The sequence below is a fragment of the Antedon bifida genome, chromosome 11 (genome assembly GCF_963402885.1).
Source record: "Antedon bifida chromosome 11, ecAntBifi1.1, whole genome shotgun sequence".
NCBI lineage: Eukaryota > Metazoa > Echinodermata > Crinoidea > Comatulida > Antedonidae > Antedon > Antedon bifida.
The window spans coordinates 18,679,425-18,695,634 of record NC_136236.1 but is presented as its reverse complement, the minus strand read 5'-3'; the positions used below and the strand labels follow the sequence as shown (position 1 = coordinate 18,695,634).

The window sequence follows — 16,210 nt, the reverse complement described above, 5'->3', positions numbered from 1 at the left end:
AACAGAACAATTGTTTTTCTGTGATATGGCATTTGAAAAAGTTATATGATTGTATTGAATTGAATTCAACAGAAAAGTTTTGGTTTTGTTGGCAATTATTGTTCAAAACTGGTCATTTGTTAACTTCAAACTGGTCATCTGGCTGTTTAAAATAGTAAAAAGTAATTTCTTTTAACATAATTTTAATACATTTAAAAATATTAATTTCAGTGCAATTAGTCTACATAATATCTTTATGTGTGCATGATCATATTATCTTAACCAAAGTTTTATGTTTTTTTTTTGTTGATTTGAATAAAATGAATAGATCCATGTTTATCAAATCCTTGTATAAATGGACCCTGTCAGGCTTATTCTCATGGATATGGATTTTGGTGTTCATGCAGGACTGGATATGCAGGAGAGAGATGCCAGTATGAAGGTATTTGAACTACAATATTTCACTAGAGTAGAATAAAAGACTATACACAAAAAATCAATTGCAAATACGGCCTTTCTATGCTATGTACGAGCTGTTTTAGAGAAACGTGGCGCACAAAAATAGGGTGGAAAGGAAGAAGGATAATACAGAAAAAAACTAGATTTGAACTCGTCACTTTGACGAGTTCGGGTTATCTGCGCAAACACCACATGCACATACATTAAAATATGAACACCGAAAATAATTATGCCATCCTATGACCTGGATTAAATATGTTTACAGGGCTGAATTTTACCAATTTGGTGTCATAAAGCATAACAGTATTTATGGAATACACTGTATATGTTATATACAGTGTATCATAGATGAAATTATGAGACCCATCTTTTAATACAATTTTTAACATAATAACGTCATCAAAATGTAAAATAAAGATAGCAATTTTAGAAGATAATTATCTAAATAATTACATTAATGAACACGAAAAAGCGAGGTGCGTGCTATTTAAAATGATATGAATTTTTATGAAAGAGATGAAAATCTAATTAATTAATTAACTAATTTCTTTTAACATAATTTTAATACATTTAAAAATATTAAATATCTTAACCAAAGTTTTATGTTTTTTTGTTGTTGATTTGAATAAAATGAATAGATCCATGTTTATCAAATCCTTGTATAAATGGATCCTGTGAGGCTTATTCTTATGGATATGGATTTAGCTGTTTATGCGGGACTGGATATGCAGGAGACAGATGCCAGTATCAAGGTATTTGAACTACTATATTTAAAAGACAATACACAGAAGGGCTACACCCCCTCCATTTTTTAAGGTAACATTTTGCAGTAAAGAAAATCTCTTTTTCTATGAAAGACAGGCTAACAAATTTATCTTTCAAAAAATGGTGTATTGTCCCCCAAAAACATGAAAAATTAAGATTAAATTGGACTTTGAATATGCTATTTTGTAGTTTGAATAAAGTTAATCACTTCCGTAGAAAAAAAATGAAAAAATTATAATAAATGGTTAAAGACCCATTCCCTACAATTTGTGACGTTATGTAAAAATAATGCATATACTGTATACTACTTTAAAAACATTAAACCAGGTTATTCCTTGTCTTAAATCTACGTTTTATGGTAAATTGTGATAAAAAGAGAGAAACAATTCACTACCTAAGTAGCTCGCGGTGAATGTCCTCTCGTTGGCCGTCTTTAGGCCTAGCCTAACTAGGCTTAGTTTTGTAGGCCTAGCTGCTTAACATCGGTAACGTTACGAACATAGTACGCGAGCTATATAGGCTTAGCCTGACTTTGTATATTTGCTGCATTAATTACCTTTCTGTTTTTGCCAGACTCCGTTGATACAAATTGGGGGAAACCCAGTATTTTCACTGACAAGTTAGGAGTCTTCTATTTGTTTTGGCCTCACGATTGATCGAAAAGTGAGTAAATTACAGAAGAAAAAAAAATTATTAATCCGTTCGCAATGAATGTTGGGCCGCTAAAATGATTAGAATCGCCTTATTTTTCACATTTTTAACCATTTAAAGACGAAAAAAGTTATCTCAATAGGACCATATAGTATTTATTTTTACATTAATTTAATTTGTGACCTTAAATTAAAATAAACTTTGTAAAAAAACTGATATATCATAAAGTACAATGTCAACATTATGATTCTGTACTCGAGCTGTTTTTCAGCTATTAAAAACAATTATCGTAGAAGGAGATAGGAAAATGCGAAACATCCTCGTATTAATGTGTGCGGGTATTTTTCAAGATGGATATTCATTAGACAGTGTATACCACGATCGGAAAACACCCCTATTTGGGGCAAATCGTTGAATCTAAATTCGTTTTAATTGTCAATAACTAATTATCTAACTCAATTTAATTAGTAAACAGGGTTACATTAGGTGGTTAAAATCAGTACCGCAATGTACGAACCAACTTCATATACCATTGAGTAAAAATTCTAGAAGTACAGTAAGGCGCAATTTATTTATTTTATAAACAATTTTGCCCTTACGTAAATTTATATATAGATTCATATTTAGGTTAATAATTGACCTATTATTAAAGATCGCTATATGGATAAAATACTATAAAATATTCACTTCTTCTTCTATTCACATTTTTTACACAGAAATAGCTGTCTAAGAATACCTTTAAATGAATAATAATAATATTAGACAATAAATAACAACAAAAATGATAAGAATAAGTTTACCAACTTTTCATTATTTTACTACAATATATTAATCAATTAATGATTTGATTTTTATACATTAACATAGGCCCTACAGTAGGCTAGCAAAGGATATCATTTTACTGTATATTTATTTTATTTTATTTATTAACAATATTTAACCAGGGTGGCCCAATCAGTCAAAAAGACTGGTCTCCCTTGGGGCCCTGGGTACAATAGTACATTTTAAACTAAAATATAAAAATAACAGTAGTAAAAACACAATAGAACTTAAACTACAGTAATGCCTTAAAGTTACTTTTGAAAACATTTAAATTACTTGACAATTTAGTTTCTTCACTTAATGTGTTAAAAAGATCAGCACCTTTCTATTTAAATGAATGCTTATACTAGTATTCTGTTTTTTCTCCAGGGAAAGTGATTTGCAACTATTTCTTGTAAAATGATCATGATTTTCATTAGAAAATTGAAAATATGATTTAAGGTATTCGGGTACATCTTCATTTAAACACTTAAACACTAAAGACGATCGCTTGAGATCAAATACATCACAAAGATTTAACCAACCAAGTGATGTGAACATATCTTTAGAAGGTGTGAGGAAATGTGCATTTAATATTAATATTGCTCCACGTTTTTGAAGTTTAGTAAGTTTGTCAAGATCATTTTCAAAACATTTATTCAAAATGAGGTTGAACAAGAGAAAGATAAAGTTGATTAATAAAAAGTTTTACACGTTAAAGGATAGAAAGAGTTGCAAATACCTTCTTGGATACAGATTTCACATGGTCATGCCAAGTCAACTGGTCATCAATAACTACACCAAGACATTTAAATGTATTAACTCTATATAATTCATAATTATTTACATTAATCTTGAAATCATGGTCTGATAATCGGTGATTTGTACCCAAAAGCATAATTTTATTTTTTTTTCAATATTTATACTTAATTTATTCTTTTTTATCCAAAGGCAGATGTTTTGCATATCTTCAGACATGTTTGTCAGCAATAGATAATGTGGTATCATCAGCAAACAATGATATACTGCCATGAGAAATTACTTGTAAAAGATCATTTATAAAAATAAGAAAAAATAGAGGTCCTAAAATTGAACCTTAGGGTACACCTACCGATAAATTCATTGGTTCAGATTTCTTACTATTAAAAAATACACGTTTTATTTGTCTATTTGACAAATATGATTTAAACCATTGAAGAGCATGTGATGAACAACCTATATTTTTAAGCTTTTCTAATAAAATGGCATGATTGACATATCATATATATCATATATATATCATTTGTTGATACGTTAATGTAGCAACATATTATTAGCAATAAAGTAATAATACCAAATCATTCTAAAACAGTGATATTTGTTTGTTTTTATTTTGAATCTATACAGTTACAAGAAAAATAATCACAAAATCACAATAAATTCAAAAGCAACCCTTTATTTAAGTTTCCCAGGTCCCATCCTTTCAGATTCAACTAAAAAACAATTACATTATGATGACACTGAAATAAAGCAATGGCAATAAAGTGGCTATGGATTACTGTATGGTATTATTCAAACGAGAATTTTTTTTATTTAAAAAAAAATGTTATTTCAAAATAGATTGTAAAATGTAATTGATATATTTGACTAAATTTCTTCTAAATTTGTGGTTGGGTGGTTCTCAAAAAACAGGACTAATTATTACCCAAAATAAAAAATGCTCGGCGGTCAAAAAAGTTCTGCTACAATAGTTGATAGTTGCAGCTAAAACTGGCACAGCAATAACTGGTTAATCGATTGGGTGTTTTAAACCTTATTTTCAAGCTGCCATTTAACCGTTATTTTTTCGCAGAAACAGAACAATTGTTTTTCTGTGATGGCCTCTGAAAAAGTTATATGATTGTATTGAATTGAATTCAACAGAAAAGTTGTAGTTTTGTTGGCAATTATTGTTCAAAACTGGTCATTTGTTAACTTCAAACTGGTCATATGGCTGTTTAAAATAATAAAAAGTAATTTCTTTTAACATTATTTCAATACATTTAAAAATATTAATTTCAGTGCAATTAGTCTACATAATATCTTTATGTGCATGATCATCATCCTAACATGTTTTTTTTTTGTTAATTTGAATAAAATGAATAGATCCATGTTTATTAAATCCTTGTATAAATGCATCCTGTCAGGCTTATTCTTATGGATATGGATTTAGCTGTTTATGCGGGACTGGATATGCAGGAGAGAGGTGCCAGTATGAAGGTATTTGAACTACTATATTTCACTAGAATAGAATTTGTAGATTAAAAGACCATAAACAGAAGGGCTACACCCCCTCCATTTTTTAAGGTAACATTTTTCAATATAGAAAATGTCTTTTTCTATGAATTTAAGACAGGCTAACAAATTGATCTGTCAAAAAATTTGTTTGAAGATGTATTGTCCCTCAAAAACATGAAAAATGAAGATTAACCTTCTGGATTCTTAAAATTAAGTAGCCAACAGAGAGAAGCATGGTCAGTCCGGATAGTAATCTACCTCCCGTACAAGTATTGTCGGAAATATTCCAGGAAATACACGGAGCTAAAAGCTCTCACCTTTTAACGCAAACATTTCGTTCAGCCTTGCTAAGAGTTTTACTACCATATGCCATTACTAGTTCTTCCCCGTTCTGAATTTGAGACAGGACACCTCTGATTCCATAGTTACTCGCGTCCGTGTCTAATATGAATTCCCGATCATAGTCTGGATACGCAAGGATCGGGGATTGTTGTAATTTTTGTTCGAAATGCTTCGTGTTGGGTTTCGCCTCAAGAAAATATTCGGGACTGCTGGAACAGTGGTTTTGCTAGAACTGAAAACCCCTGTATAAATTTTCGGTAATAGGAAGCTAGGCCAAGGAAACTTCGTACCTCACGTACACATTGTGGTATTGGCCATTCCCGTATCACTGCTATCTTAGCCGGGTCCGTTTTTACTCCGTTTTTCGTTACTACGTGCCCCAGGTACAAAAATTCAGATTCAAACAGGCTGCATTTCTTTGGTTTCATTTTCAATCCAGCATCCCTAAACTTCTGGAACACCACTTCCAATCACCTAATTTCCTCGTGTTTTTGCATATAGGGCCTACGATCACGTCGTCCAAATAAATCAGTAACACTTCCCAATGTAGACCTCCTAACACTCGTTCCATTAACCTTTCAAATGTTGATGGAGCGTTGCAAAGCCCGAAAGGCATCACTTTCCAGGCATATAAAGCCCTCCACGTACAACAAATGCTGACTTTTTCTGGGCCTCTTCGCCCATTTCAACCTGCCAATAACTGAGTGCGCCCCGGCAAGGGCATCAAGGGAGTCATTAATTCTAAGTATCGGGTACGCATCCTTAAAGTTATATCGTTCAATCGTCTGTAGTCGACGCAGAATCATTTGTCCCGTCCTTCTTAGAAACTAGTACCACGTTCGATGCCCAAGGACTCTCAGTAGGCTCAATAGCCCCTCGTTCTAATAAGTCAGTGATCTGGTTCTTTATTTCTTCCTGGTACTTAACAGGTTGTCTCTGGGGAGGTTCTCGTATGAGGCGTGCATTACTGGTATCAATGGAATGTTTCACGAGACCGGTTTTACCCAAGTCTTTATCACTGGATACAAAGACATCTTGAAATTCAATAAGTAAATCACGTATTCTAATGAAATGCAGGTTCAACTCCGGTAACACTTCGTTCGAACAAATCGTTCAAAAACTTTGGTAACCTAATTTCTTTATTTACACTTTCATTGGAACTATCAACAGTAACAGGAGTCAAAACACCGACCTTGGTTCCAGCCATTAACACTTTCCTATTTGGGCTGGGAATTAAAACATGTAACAGGAACGATTATTCTTTCAATGCAACAAGCGTCCAAGCTAAATATAGCCCATTATTCTGCAAGCGATAATTATCATATGGTTCAACTAAGAAAGGCCCATTTCCTTCACAGGTTCTACTTGTGTACCCTTGGATCAAATATTCCGTTCTGGACAGTATTTCCACTGTTTCCCGTACTGTCACTGGTGCATACAAAATATTCCCGTCTGCCGTTAAACATTTTATTCGTTCATCCCCTACACAATTCTAGGGTCTATACGTCCCTTTATCTACGTAATCTAAGGTGCATAGGTAATTTTGGCATGTTCAGCAGTTCCGAACCAACATTCTAGGGACACAATTAAGTCCACGTCACGTTCCTGCTTCCAAAACACCTGTGTGCTGACAGTCCCTTTAATCCATTTGACTATCCATTAGCTAAATAGGCAAGATACCCTCTCCAGGGTATCTTCCCCTTTTACCTACTCGGGCTAATTATGGGCCGCTTCAGGGCCTCTCCGAAAACACGTTCGAATGCTCCTCTATCATTTATAGGCCTAGCATTCTGCCGCACTAACTCTGGTACAACACCTGCGGCTCAGCGAAACTTTGTTGGGACCCCATAGCGAACCCGGCCACTGTGTAACTGGGGCTTACTCCCCCAACGTATGCATCACCCAGTGATTGCATTACTGTTTGACTACTCTGTCTAGATTCAGGTAGCCTTTCTCGTACTGGTACCGATCTATTAATCATACGACTGATTCCTTGACCTCCTAGGCCTCCCATATTGCGTACCATACCTTAACGTCGGCCAAGGATTCATGACATCCAAACCTTGCCGCCCGTCGTACACGTCCCTGGAATCAGCGCCTAGTGCAGCTGATTCAACGCGTTCTAAACTAATATTTCGCTTATCGCTTTCAAAGTTATTTCTCTGGTTAGGCCCTCGTATCCCTGGTGCTGCGTCGTCTTCACACAGAGAACCTAACCACGGTTTAGTTCCATCCCTATTCCACCGGCTAACCCTGGTTCTAGGAATAGAGCTGGAAATTCTCACCATACGTTCCCACAACGTATCCACAGATGAGGTTTTATTATTAATAATAATATCAGAAGGCTTGGAAATCATATTTCCCCCGGATAAACCTCCTATTTCCCGTTCTATCTCTGTCATTCGTTCTTTGATATCAGTAATTATATTCGTAGTAGCCACACACTCTGATGGTGGACCATCCATCCCGTTCAAACATGTATACAAAGTAAAACTACATGGATAATACACACACGTACAACTGCCAAACTGGATCCTACTCTATAATTACATCCCACCGCTGCCACCAATGTAACGTTTTTCCGTCTCGCCTGTCTCTACTGCGTACTATAGCCCGGTAGTAATCTCGTTTGTTAGGCCTAGAGCCTAGATAGCCTAGTTATTTGTTATAATTTATAAAGTTAAAGACAAGATGCTCGGCTTATCGGAAGGAGTGTGCTCCTTCTAATAAACGGACCACCGGAAAAGTCCCACACCCTAGTTTATTCTACGGACAGATGGAAAGTTTAATCTCGCTAGGCTAGCCTATCATCAGGTTCTCAGGTTCCTCTCGTTCAGTCTGCTCGCTGTAGGCCTACACACATACGTACACTAAATTAAATAATTATTGCTAGGTAAAGAGGGTTTATGTTTATGAATGACTGGTAGCGTCAGGTTCGGCGACGGTGATATTCCGTCGGCTTCACGTACAATGTAAATAGATAAATGATGAAAGTACAAGTAGGTTAAATTCTCTTGAGCCGTATGGCCCTTTTATTCATGTAAGGTAAACTTACCAATTTAATACAAGCTACTATTTTACAAATACAATAAACAATGTTTGGAATGGATGGCCTGATCAACACAACACGTCCTGCTCCGTCCGAATCAAAACGAAGAGTGCCAGAGACCAAAGATACTATAGCGGCACGAAGTGGCGCAAGATATGGAGGAAGTCCTATATATTATACACTGCGCATGAGTGAAATTCCATGGGCAGCCATTCTGGCAAGCAAGTTACGTGATCACATACCCCGTATATTTTCCAATTATTACAATTCATCTCCAAAAAATGCTTCTCTTGCACATAAACTGTGCCATCGTCCCAGCCTAGGCCAAACCCGGCCGATCTTGGACGTGAAGTGGGTAGCATCGCTCTGCGCCCGCGACACCATTTATAACTATGCCTCAACCGACTGCCTACAAAATTCGTCCTCCATACAGTCATTGTTTATTCTGTAGCCATTTAAAATTGGACAGTGATATACGCATATGTAAGTGTAATAACAAATGAAGTAACTTTATACAATATATAATCAAATTTTATATAAATGTTCTTTCATTTTGACGCAAAAGATAAAATAAAGTCGTACTGTTTATCGCGAAGCGGTAAACCCTATTTGTTTACATTGATTTAGGTGGCGTGCCGCATTGCCTACTGGGTAATCCGCTTGCCGGAATAGCTGCCCATGCAATTATCATTTTTCGAGCGTCAGTTTCATATCTTGCGATCTTTGCCAGAGACCTAGTAGGATAAGTTGTTTACCACAATTAAAGCGCGTAGTTAAATTACACACAAAGTAAAATAGCCAATCAGAACTTAGTCTTATTTGGCCTGCTACATTATAGCAATAGGTAGGAAATAAATGATTTGGGCTATACCAAATTCCGTTACAATACATTTTAAAATATTAATTTAAGTGCAATTAGTCTACATAATATCTTTATGTGCATGATCATATCATCCTAACAGAAGTTTTATGTTTTTTCTTGTTGATTTGAATAAAATGAATAGATCCATGTTCATCAAATCCTTGTATAAATGGATCCTGTCAGGCTTATTCTTATGGATATGGATTTTGGTGTTCATGCTGGACTGGATATGCAGGAGAGAGATGCGAGTATGAAGGTATTTGAACTACTATATTTCACTAGAGTAGAATTTGTAGATTAAAAGACCATAAACAGAATTAGGGCTACACTCCCTCCATTTACAGGTAACATTTTGCAATATAGAAAATGTCTTTTTCTATGAATTTAAGACAGGCTAACAAATTGATCTGTCAAAAAATTTGTTTAAAGATGTATTGGCCCTCAAAAACATGAAAAATGAAGATTATTAAAGATTAAATTGGACTTTGAATATGTTATTTTGTAGTTTTAATAAAGTTAATCATTTCCGTAGAAAAAAAAATGAAAAAAATAAAAATAAATTGTTAAATTCAACCAATAACCCATTACATTAAAGTGGCATATTCAACAAAAAGAATTATTTTTTTCAGAGGGACAATACATCTTTAAACAAAATTGAACATATATTCACGTATCACGTAAGCTTGCTTGGAAAATGCTGGTAATACTACAGTACTGACTACATACTGTATCATATACCAAACCCACAATAACTGAAATTAAAGGATAACAGCATTTTATGTAACATAATATTAGTCTATTTGAAATAAACTTAAAATTGATCATGAAGTGCAATTATATCTTTAATTGAAGATATACGTAACGTACTAGTTTGCTTGTTTGCCATACAAGTATTTGTTTATTAATCATATGATATAGGCCTTGTTTTATTTCAATGTTTGTTTATCTATATTATATCTATATTATAAGTGAGAGAGTTTGTCTGTCTGTCTGTTTGTTCGTTATACAAATTGTTGTTACTGCATGTATATCAAAATGACCGCAATTGTACTGGGAATGTTCTAAACTATATTTGACCATCATCCGCCATCTAGGATCCAAGTTAGGGGCCAAAATGTGGTCAAAATGGCCCACTTTCCCCACTTTCGATGTTTGTTCGTTATACAGATTTCTGTTTCTGCATGTAACCATACATATGGGGTATCAAAATGATCGCAATTGTACCGGGAAGGTTTTAAATTACATTTCAAAAAGTCCGGGGATTTTTTGGAAGAGGGGGGGTTGGGAGATAGGGTGTGAGAGTTGGGGTTCAGGGGATAGTGGGGATTTTGCTTAGGCTAGGAGTAGTAAGCTATCAAATTGACCAGAATTGGGGTAAGAAATTGTTAAAATATTTTAATTATCACTGGGAAGGGGCTGGGAGTTTGGGTTGGGATGTAGCAGGCCTATCACCATGACTGAAACTGTACTGGGAATGTTTTAAACTATATTTGAAAACTGCCACTGAGGGATTATGGGTTGGGAGTGATGGCTAACGTTATTTGTGGTGAAACCGTCTTAAACACATCACCCAGTATCTGGGGTGTGTTGGGAGGGAGGAGGGGGAGCAGAAATACTGGCGTAATGAAGTAGCCTATATGATTGGAATTGTACTAAGAAATTTTACTACATTTGAACTGTCCAGGGGAGGAGTTAAGGTTTGTTGATTGTGGCTGGGATGGTAAGAGGATAAAGAAGGCTGGAGACCGCAGTTTCAAAATGAGATATTTTTATTATCAGCCAATATGACACCTATTCATTTACACAGTTTACAACGTACTTGAACTATAGGCCTATCATAGCTATGTATACCCCTCTCATTTTGAAGCTAAAGTTGAATTGTATTTGTCCTGCACTGGGAGGAATTTGTTTTTTAAAAAAGAGTGTGTGGTTTTATTGAAGAGGGTTGGAGGCTGGTGAGTATAGGGAAATACTGGCGTCGGGTGTTATGTACTGAGAAGGCTTCAAACTAATTTTGAAACCTGCCCTGGGGCGGGTATAAATTGCTAGTATATATATATTTGTAAGTCAAGTATTAGAGAAAATTCATTAAAAAAACAAGGTACAAAAGACCCAACAATATCTTTCGAAAAAATTTACAAAACACGATCGTCGCTGGGGGATCGAATGACGCACTCTCTATATGCACCTCGTTCCTCCACCATTAGTAGACAGTTGCTATGCCGAATATAAAAATAAAGCTTTTACCATTTCCCATCGGGGAAAATCAGTTCTCTCATAGTAATGTAATATAATGTGTGGAGGTTTTACTGTATTAAAAGACTCTACTTGCTTGGTTGATTGAATATCAACAAAATAAATCACGTAGAGATTGCAAAATATAATGATTTAAAAAAAAATTTGTATCAACAAAAAATATATAGTAACACACTTAATATGTTACAAAACATTGATTTGTGTGCGTTTCTTTTTTGTTTACTCTCTTGTGGTTTACCACCACATTTATTCATTCATCATTTGATATTTTCATACAGTATATGTGTTTCTTTTAGATATTAAGGCCCCAATTGTGATCTGTCCAGAAAATATTGAACACTTTGTTGACAGTGAAAGTGGCATAGTTGCAGTGAAGTGGGATGACCCCTCAGTCATTGACAATGCCGATACACATCTTTCAGCTACTTGTAAACCACCTTCTCCTTCAATATTTTATGTTGGTTCAACTTATGTTACTTGTTCTGCTACGGATACTGCTGGTTACACAGGAAGCTGTGAATTTACAGTTGCTATTAACATAGGTATGTAACACTTCCATGCACACATTTCACATTAATTTTTTAATAAAAGTTACAGGGTTTGATGCTTGAACCCAGCCTAGGAGATTTTTCCGTTGATATCTTAATCTAGGCTTTACACTGAAGACCAACATTAAATTAAATTGTTTTTATATTATAATTTAGTTTTACTTATTACACTTGTTATTTTGAAATATCAGACTTTAAAAGAGTACATAAAAGGTGAAAAATATCGTCGCGTTGTAAAAATTCAAGAATTTTCAACACATACGTATTTTTTCACAAACTATGATGACGTAATTTATGAATCATTTGATTGGTCAGTTTTAGCGATGGTAATGTTGAACTTTAACTTGGTTGAACTTCAAAAAAAATGTTAAGGATTTGATTTGTACCCTTTCCTGTAAAATCGTTGATAAAATCGTTTGTAAATGGGTGCATAATATATATCCGCCCCTGGGTACTGTTATTATATATAAACACATATGTGTCATTCTCACTCCTGAGGACGATCAAAGCATATTGATCGAAATGTCGAGAAACTCAACAGTTCTTTTCAGAACTAATACATGTGGTGTACCGCAAACTTTATATCAGCACATAATTATACAAAAAAATGTTATTACTGACAGCTTCTCAACGTTAATTACATTAATTAATAATTACAACAAATATACTGTAAACGTCGTAGTGGTGTCGACTATGACAATGACAGTTTCAACAACTTATTCAATCGCAAATGTTTAAGGGCCTGTTTCTATTGAGCAGAAAATACGGTTTTAAATACCGTTCTTTTCAAGAAGGGTTTTTTCTTGCCAGCAGAAATGGGTCCCCACAAAAAAGAACCGATCCTAAAAACGGTTTAAAAAACCCCAATTAATTAACAATTTTTAGCTGCAACACAATCACGGTCTCAATTTGACCCCAACAACTGAACTCTGCTGCACTGGAGACAATTGTGGTCAACTCGCAGTCAAAACCGTGTGACAGGACCTATAGGCCTAGTCAATTTTATTTCTCTAGATAGTGAGTATTTTATTTAACAAAAAAATGTGGACCGATGCAATTATTATATTTCATAATTTATATGTGGAGAGAAGAAAAGATGAGGGGAGGCTAGCCGGGAGTTGGATGAAAATTTATAAGAATCTTGTAAAGCATGTGAAAGATGAGTTCAACTTGACAATATCGAAAAATTTGAAAATTGAAAATATATGGTATATTATAACGTCATTCATAATGAACGCACATGGACGGAACCGGTTTTTTTGGAGTAAATATTGATCTGCATCGTGATCTTTATTTATAAACAACTGCCGAAACCGGTTTCCAAGAAAAAAGGTTATATTTTCATGAGGTGACAGCGGAGTGGAAATATGAAATTATTTGTACCATAGCACGAATATAAAAACATTCATTATTTGTTTTATATATCATCTAAGTAGATTCTTCCACTATATATTTCTTATAGATACATCTGACCCCTATATGGCCTGCCCAAAAAACATTGAAGAAGATTCAGATACTGGCCAAGCTACAGTGACCTGGTATGTCCTCTTAGTCAAGGACAATGTTGATACTGGTCTATCAGCTTCTTGTACTCCACCTTCTGGTTCATCATTTAATATTGGTTCAACTAATGTTACTTGTTATGCTGAGGATACCGCTGGTAATCGAGACAACTGTGTGTTTCAAGTTACTATTAAAGGTAGTCTACTACAATATCATCATTTTATTTATTCATTCAGACATGACACAATCAATTTGTAACATCCCGATTATAATTTATAAATGATTTAACATGCCAGATATCATGTAGATACTGGAGCATCATTATGATAGCATCATAAATTCCACACTAAGTAAATGGGCAAAAATGAACAAATAATTGCTTTTCTATATTATGGATAGACAATTAATGGTTTTTTGAATTTGAATATTTTGCTATAGGCTTAAGGCCTATTTACACTAGGACGATAACGATTAAAGATAATTATTTAAGCATGCATTTTTTTACATAAAATAAAAGAAATTAGAAAGGTATTCGTTCTAGAACTATAGGATAATCATTTATGCTGTCTTTGACAAACATAATATTTTTAAAATTCTAATTAAATGACGTCATGAAAAAACAATAAAATTGGTATTATTGCTCTTACTAATCATGGCGTCATTTGATTGGACATTGTGTCAAAATATCATTTTCATCAAAGGAAGCATAGATGGTTATTGTATACTCTAGAATGACAAGTTTTTATATTTCTTTTGTTTATGTATGAAAAATGCATATTTGTCTATTTATCGTCGATCGTTATCATCCTGGTTTAAATGGGCCTTTAATCTGATTCATTAGTTTTTGTATGTTCAACTTTTTCTTTTAGATGTTGGTAAACCCAATGTGATTTGCCCAGGAAAAATTGAAGAAAATTCAGACACAGATCAGGTCAGAGTGAGTTGGCTTGACCCCTTTGTCACTGATAATGTTGATAGTGGTCTGTCAGCTACTTGTACTCCACCTTCTGGTTCATATTTTTCTGCTGGTTCTACAGATGTTACCTGTTCTGCTACAGATTCAGCTAATAATACAGGAACATGTGTATTTACAGTGTGGGTTGCTAATGGTAAGTCATTAGTATGTTTGATAAAATATAAAAAAGAAAAACTACCTAAAAACCGTTTTGTGTTTCTACATCACCCCAAAGAAACAATTAAACTCCAATCATTCATGTGCGACATGCATTATGCCGTTGTTATACTTTATTGCTTTTTAACAGCAGCAGTGTGACTTGTTAATCAATTTGGTTGTGGTTCAGATATCAATAGTTAGAGTGTTAGAGGAACACATACAAATAAATGAATAATGCAATTATTATTTCAAAACTTTCGTATTCATGCATTCGCCAACAGCGGGTATTATTTGTATACATCGTATATGTTGCGAAAAATAATTTGGCAATTCTTTAAGCCCTATATTTTCGAAGTCAGAAATTGTTGGTTTATTGCATTGTTAATCCCTACTACCACTACTACTACCCCATAGTCTCTCTGAAAATGCAAAAACAAAAAAAATTTGTTATTAAGTTTATAAAATGCATTATTGCAAAGTCAACAATATTAAATTGGGCGAATCGTCTTTGTTACCCTAGATTTACTGCCCATTCCCAACCAACCATTTCAAGCTAGGTATTTAGGTCCTTTTGTAATTTTAAGAAGGTAAGTGGTGTAATTACATATAGAAACTCTGGGAAGGCGAAAGAAAACTAAATGATATTGATGCTTGAGAATAATCAATTTTTGCTGATGTTTCATGTAAAAGTAATGGAGTTTTTCATGATGTGTGTGTTTTTAATTGAATAGTAATTTTTTCCCCATTAAATATGTGTATATGATTAATATTTTGTATTCATAGGTTTTATTGCAAAGCAGCAGAATTAACATCCAAAACATAGTTTATCATTTCTTTTTCTAATTATTTTTTAAGGTAATTCATCTGTACCTGTTTATCTGATAGTGCTTATAATAATTTGTGCTTTCATCATTTTGGTGGTGCCTACAGCATTGTTCAGGTGTTGTTTTGTATTGTTTGGTATCAATAAATTTTGCCAAAAAGCATCCAGTTGACTTAACTAACTTTAGCTACAATATATAAAACAGAAGTTAATCAATAAATTTTCTTTGTGCACAGACAGGCTGTAGGAATAAAATGTGATGACATAAATAATAAATACGCAGGTGGTGGATGTGTTGCACACATACAAACTAATAGGATGGAGGTGATGGTAATTCTCCAAACATACCAGCCAACATACCAATTACAAATGCTTTACTTTTAATTTTAATATTACAACTATATTGCTGGTTGCTATAGCATATTTCATTTAGGTGTGGCATTTCTTCAGCTTAACTGTAACTAATATTTGTGAATACCATCACATGGATAGTATATGAGCAGCAACAACCACTCTGTAGAGAAAACAGAGAGCTAGAATGAACAACTAATGAAAACACTCGGTGCATTATCAGTTCAGGCTGGGGTACATTGTTTGTTGTTGGTTGTTTTCCTTGCTTGGGTTTGTATGTGTATACTTAACTGCATAATTGGTAGTGGACTAGATCAACGTTCAGCAAACTAAATTTGGGCTGTGGCCCAATTTTTGGCCGTGAAACATTTTTGAAGGGCCGTGAGGTGGCTTAAAGAAATTGTTTAAAAAAACCTGATAATTGAGCATCGTAAGCTCCTTCATTCTAACA

At 34.2% G+C, this 16,210-nt stretch overlaps 1 protein-coding gene and 1 long non-coding RNA gene across 2 annotated transcripts; both read left to right on the top strand.

Moving 5' to 3' along the window:
- The first annotated feature begins 305 nt into the window (after positions 1-305).
- Positions 306-4,957, top strand: LOC144855502 (uncharacterized). The gene is made up of 3 exons (XR_013614826.1): positions 306-421; positions 1,077-1,190; positions 4,780-4,957. It is a non-coding gene; the product is annotated as an uncharacterized LOC144855502 (long non-coding RNA).
- A 5,734-nt stretch (positions 4,958-10,691) lies between these two features.
- On the top strand, positions 10,692-15,692 carry LOC144855247 (hyalin-like). Its single transcript, XM_078713053.1, has 5 exons — positions 10,692-10,746; positions 11,717-11,962; positions 13,431-13,667; positions 14,341-14,580; positions 15,441-15,692. Exons 1-5 carry the CDS (start codon positions 10,692-10,694, stop codon positions 15,578-15,580), a joined length of 918 nt encoding a protein of 305 aa, XP_078569179.1. The 3' UTR covers positions 15,581-15,692.
- Positions 15,693-16,210: the final 518 nt, after the last annotated feature.

Coding starts and splice junctions, on each gene's coding strand:
- LOC144855247 (XM_078713053.1), top strand. CDS start 10,692: ATGGCTAACGTTATTTGTGGTGAAACCGTCTTAAACACATCACCCAGT. Junction 10,747..11,716: donor CACATCACCCAGTATCTGGG/GTGTGTTGGGAG, acceptor TGTTTCTTTTAG/ATATTAAGGCCCCAATTGTG. Junction 13,668..14,340: donor GTTTCAAGTTACTATTAAAG/GTAGTCTACTAC, acceptor TTTTTCTTTTAG/ATGTTGGTAAACCCAATGTG.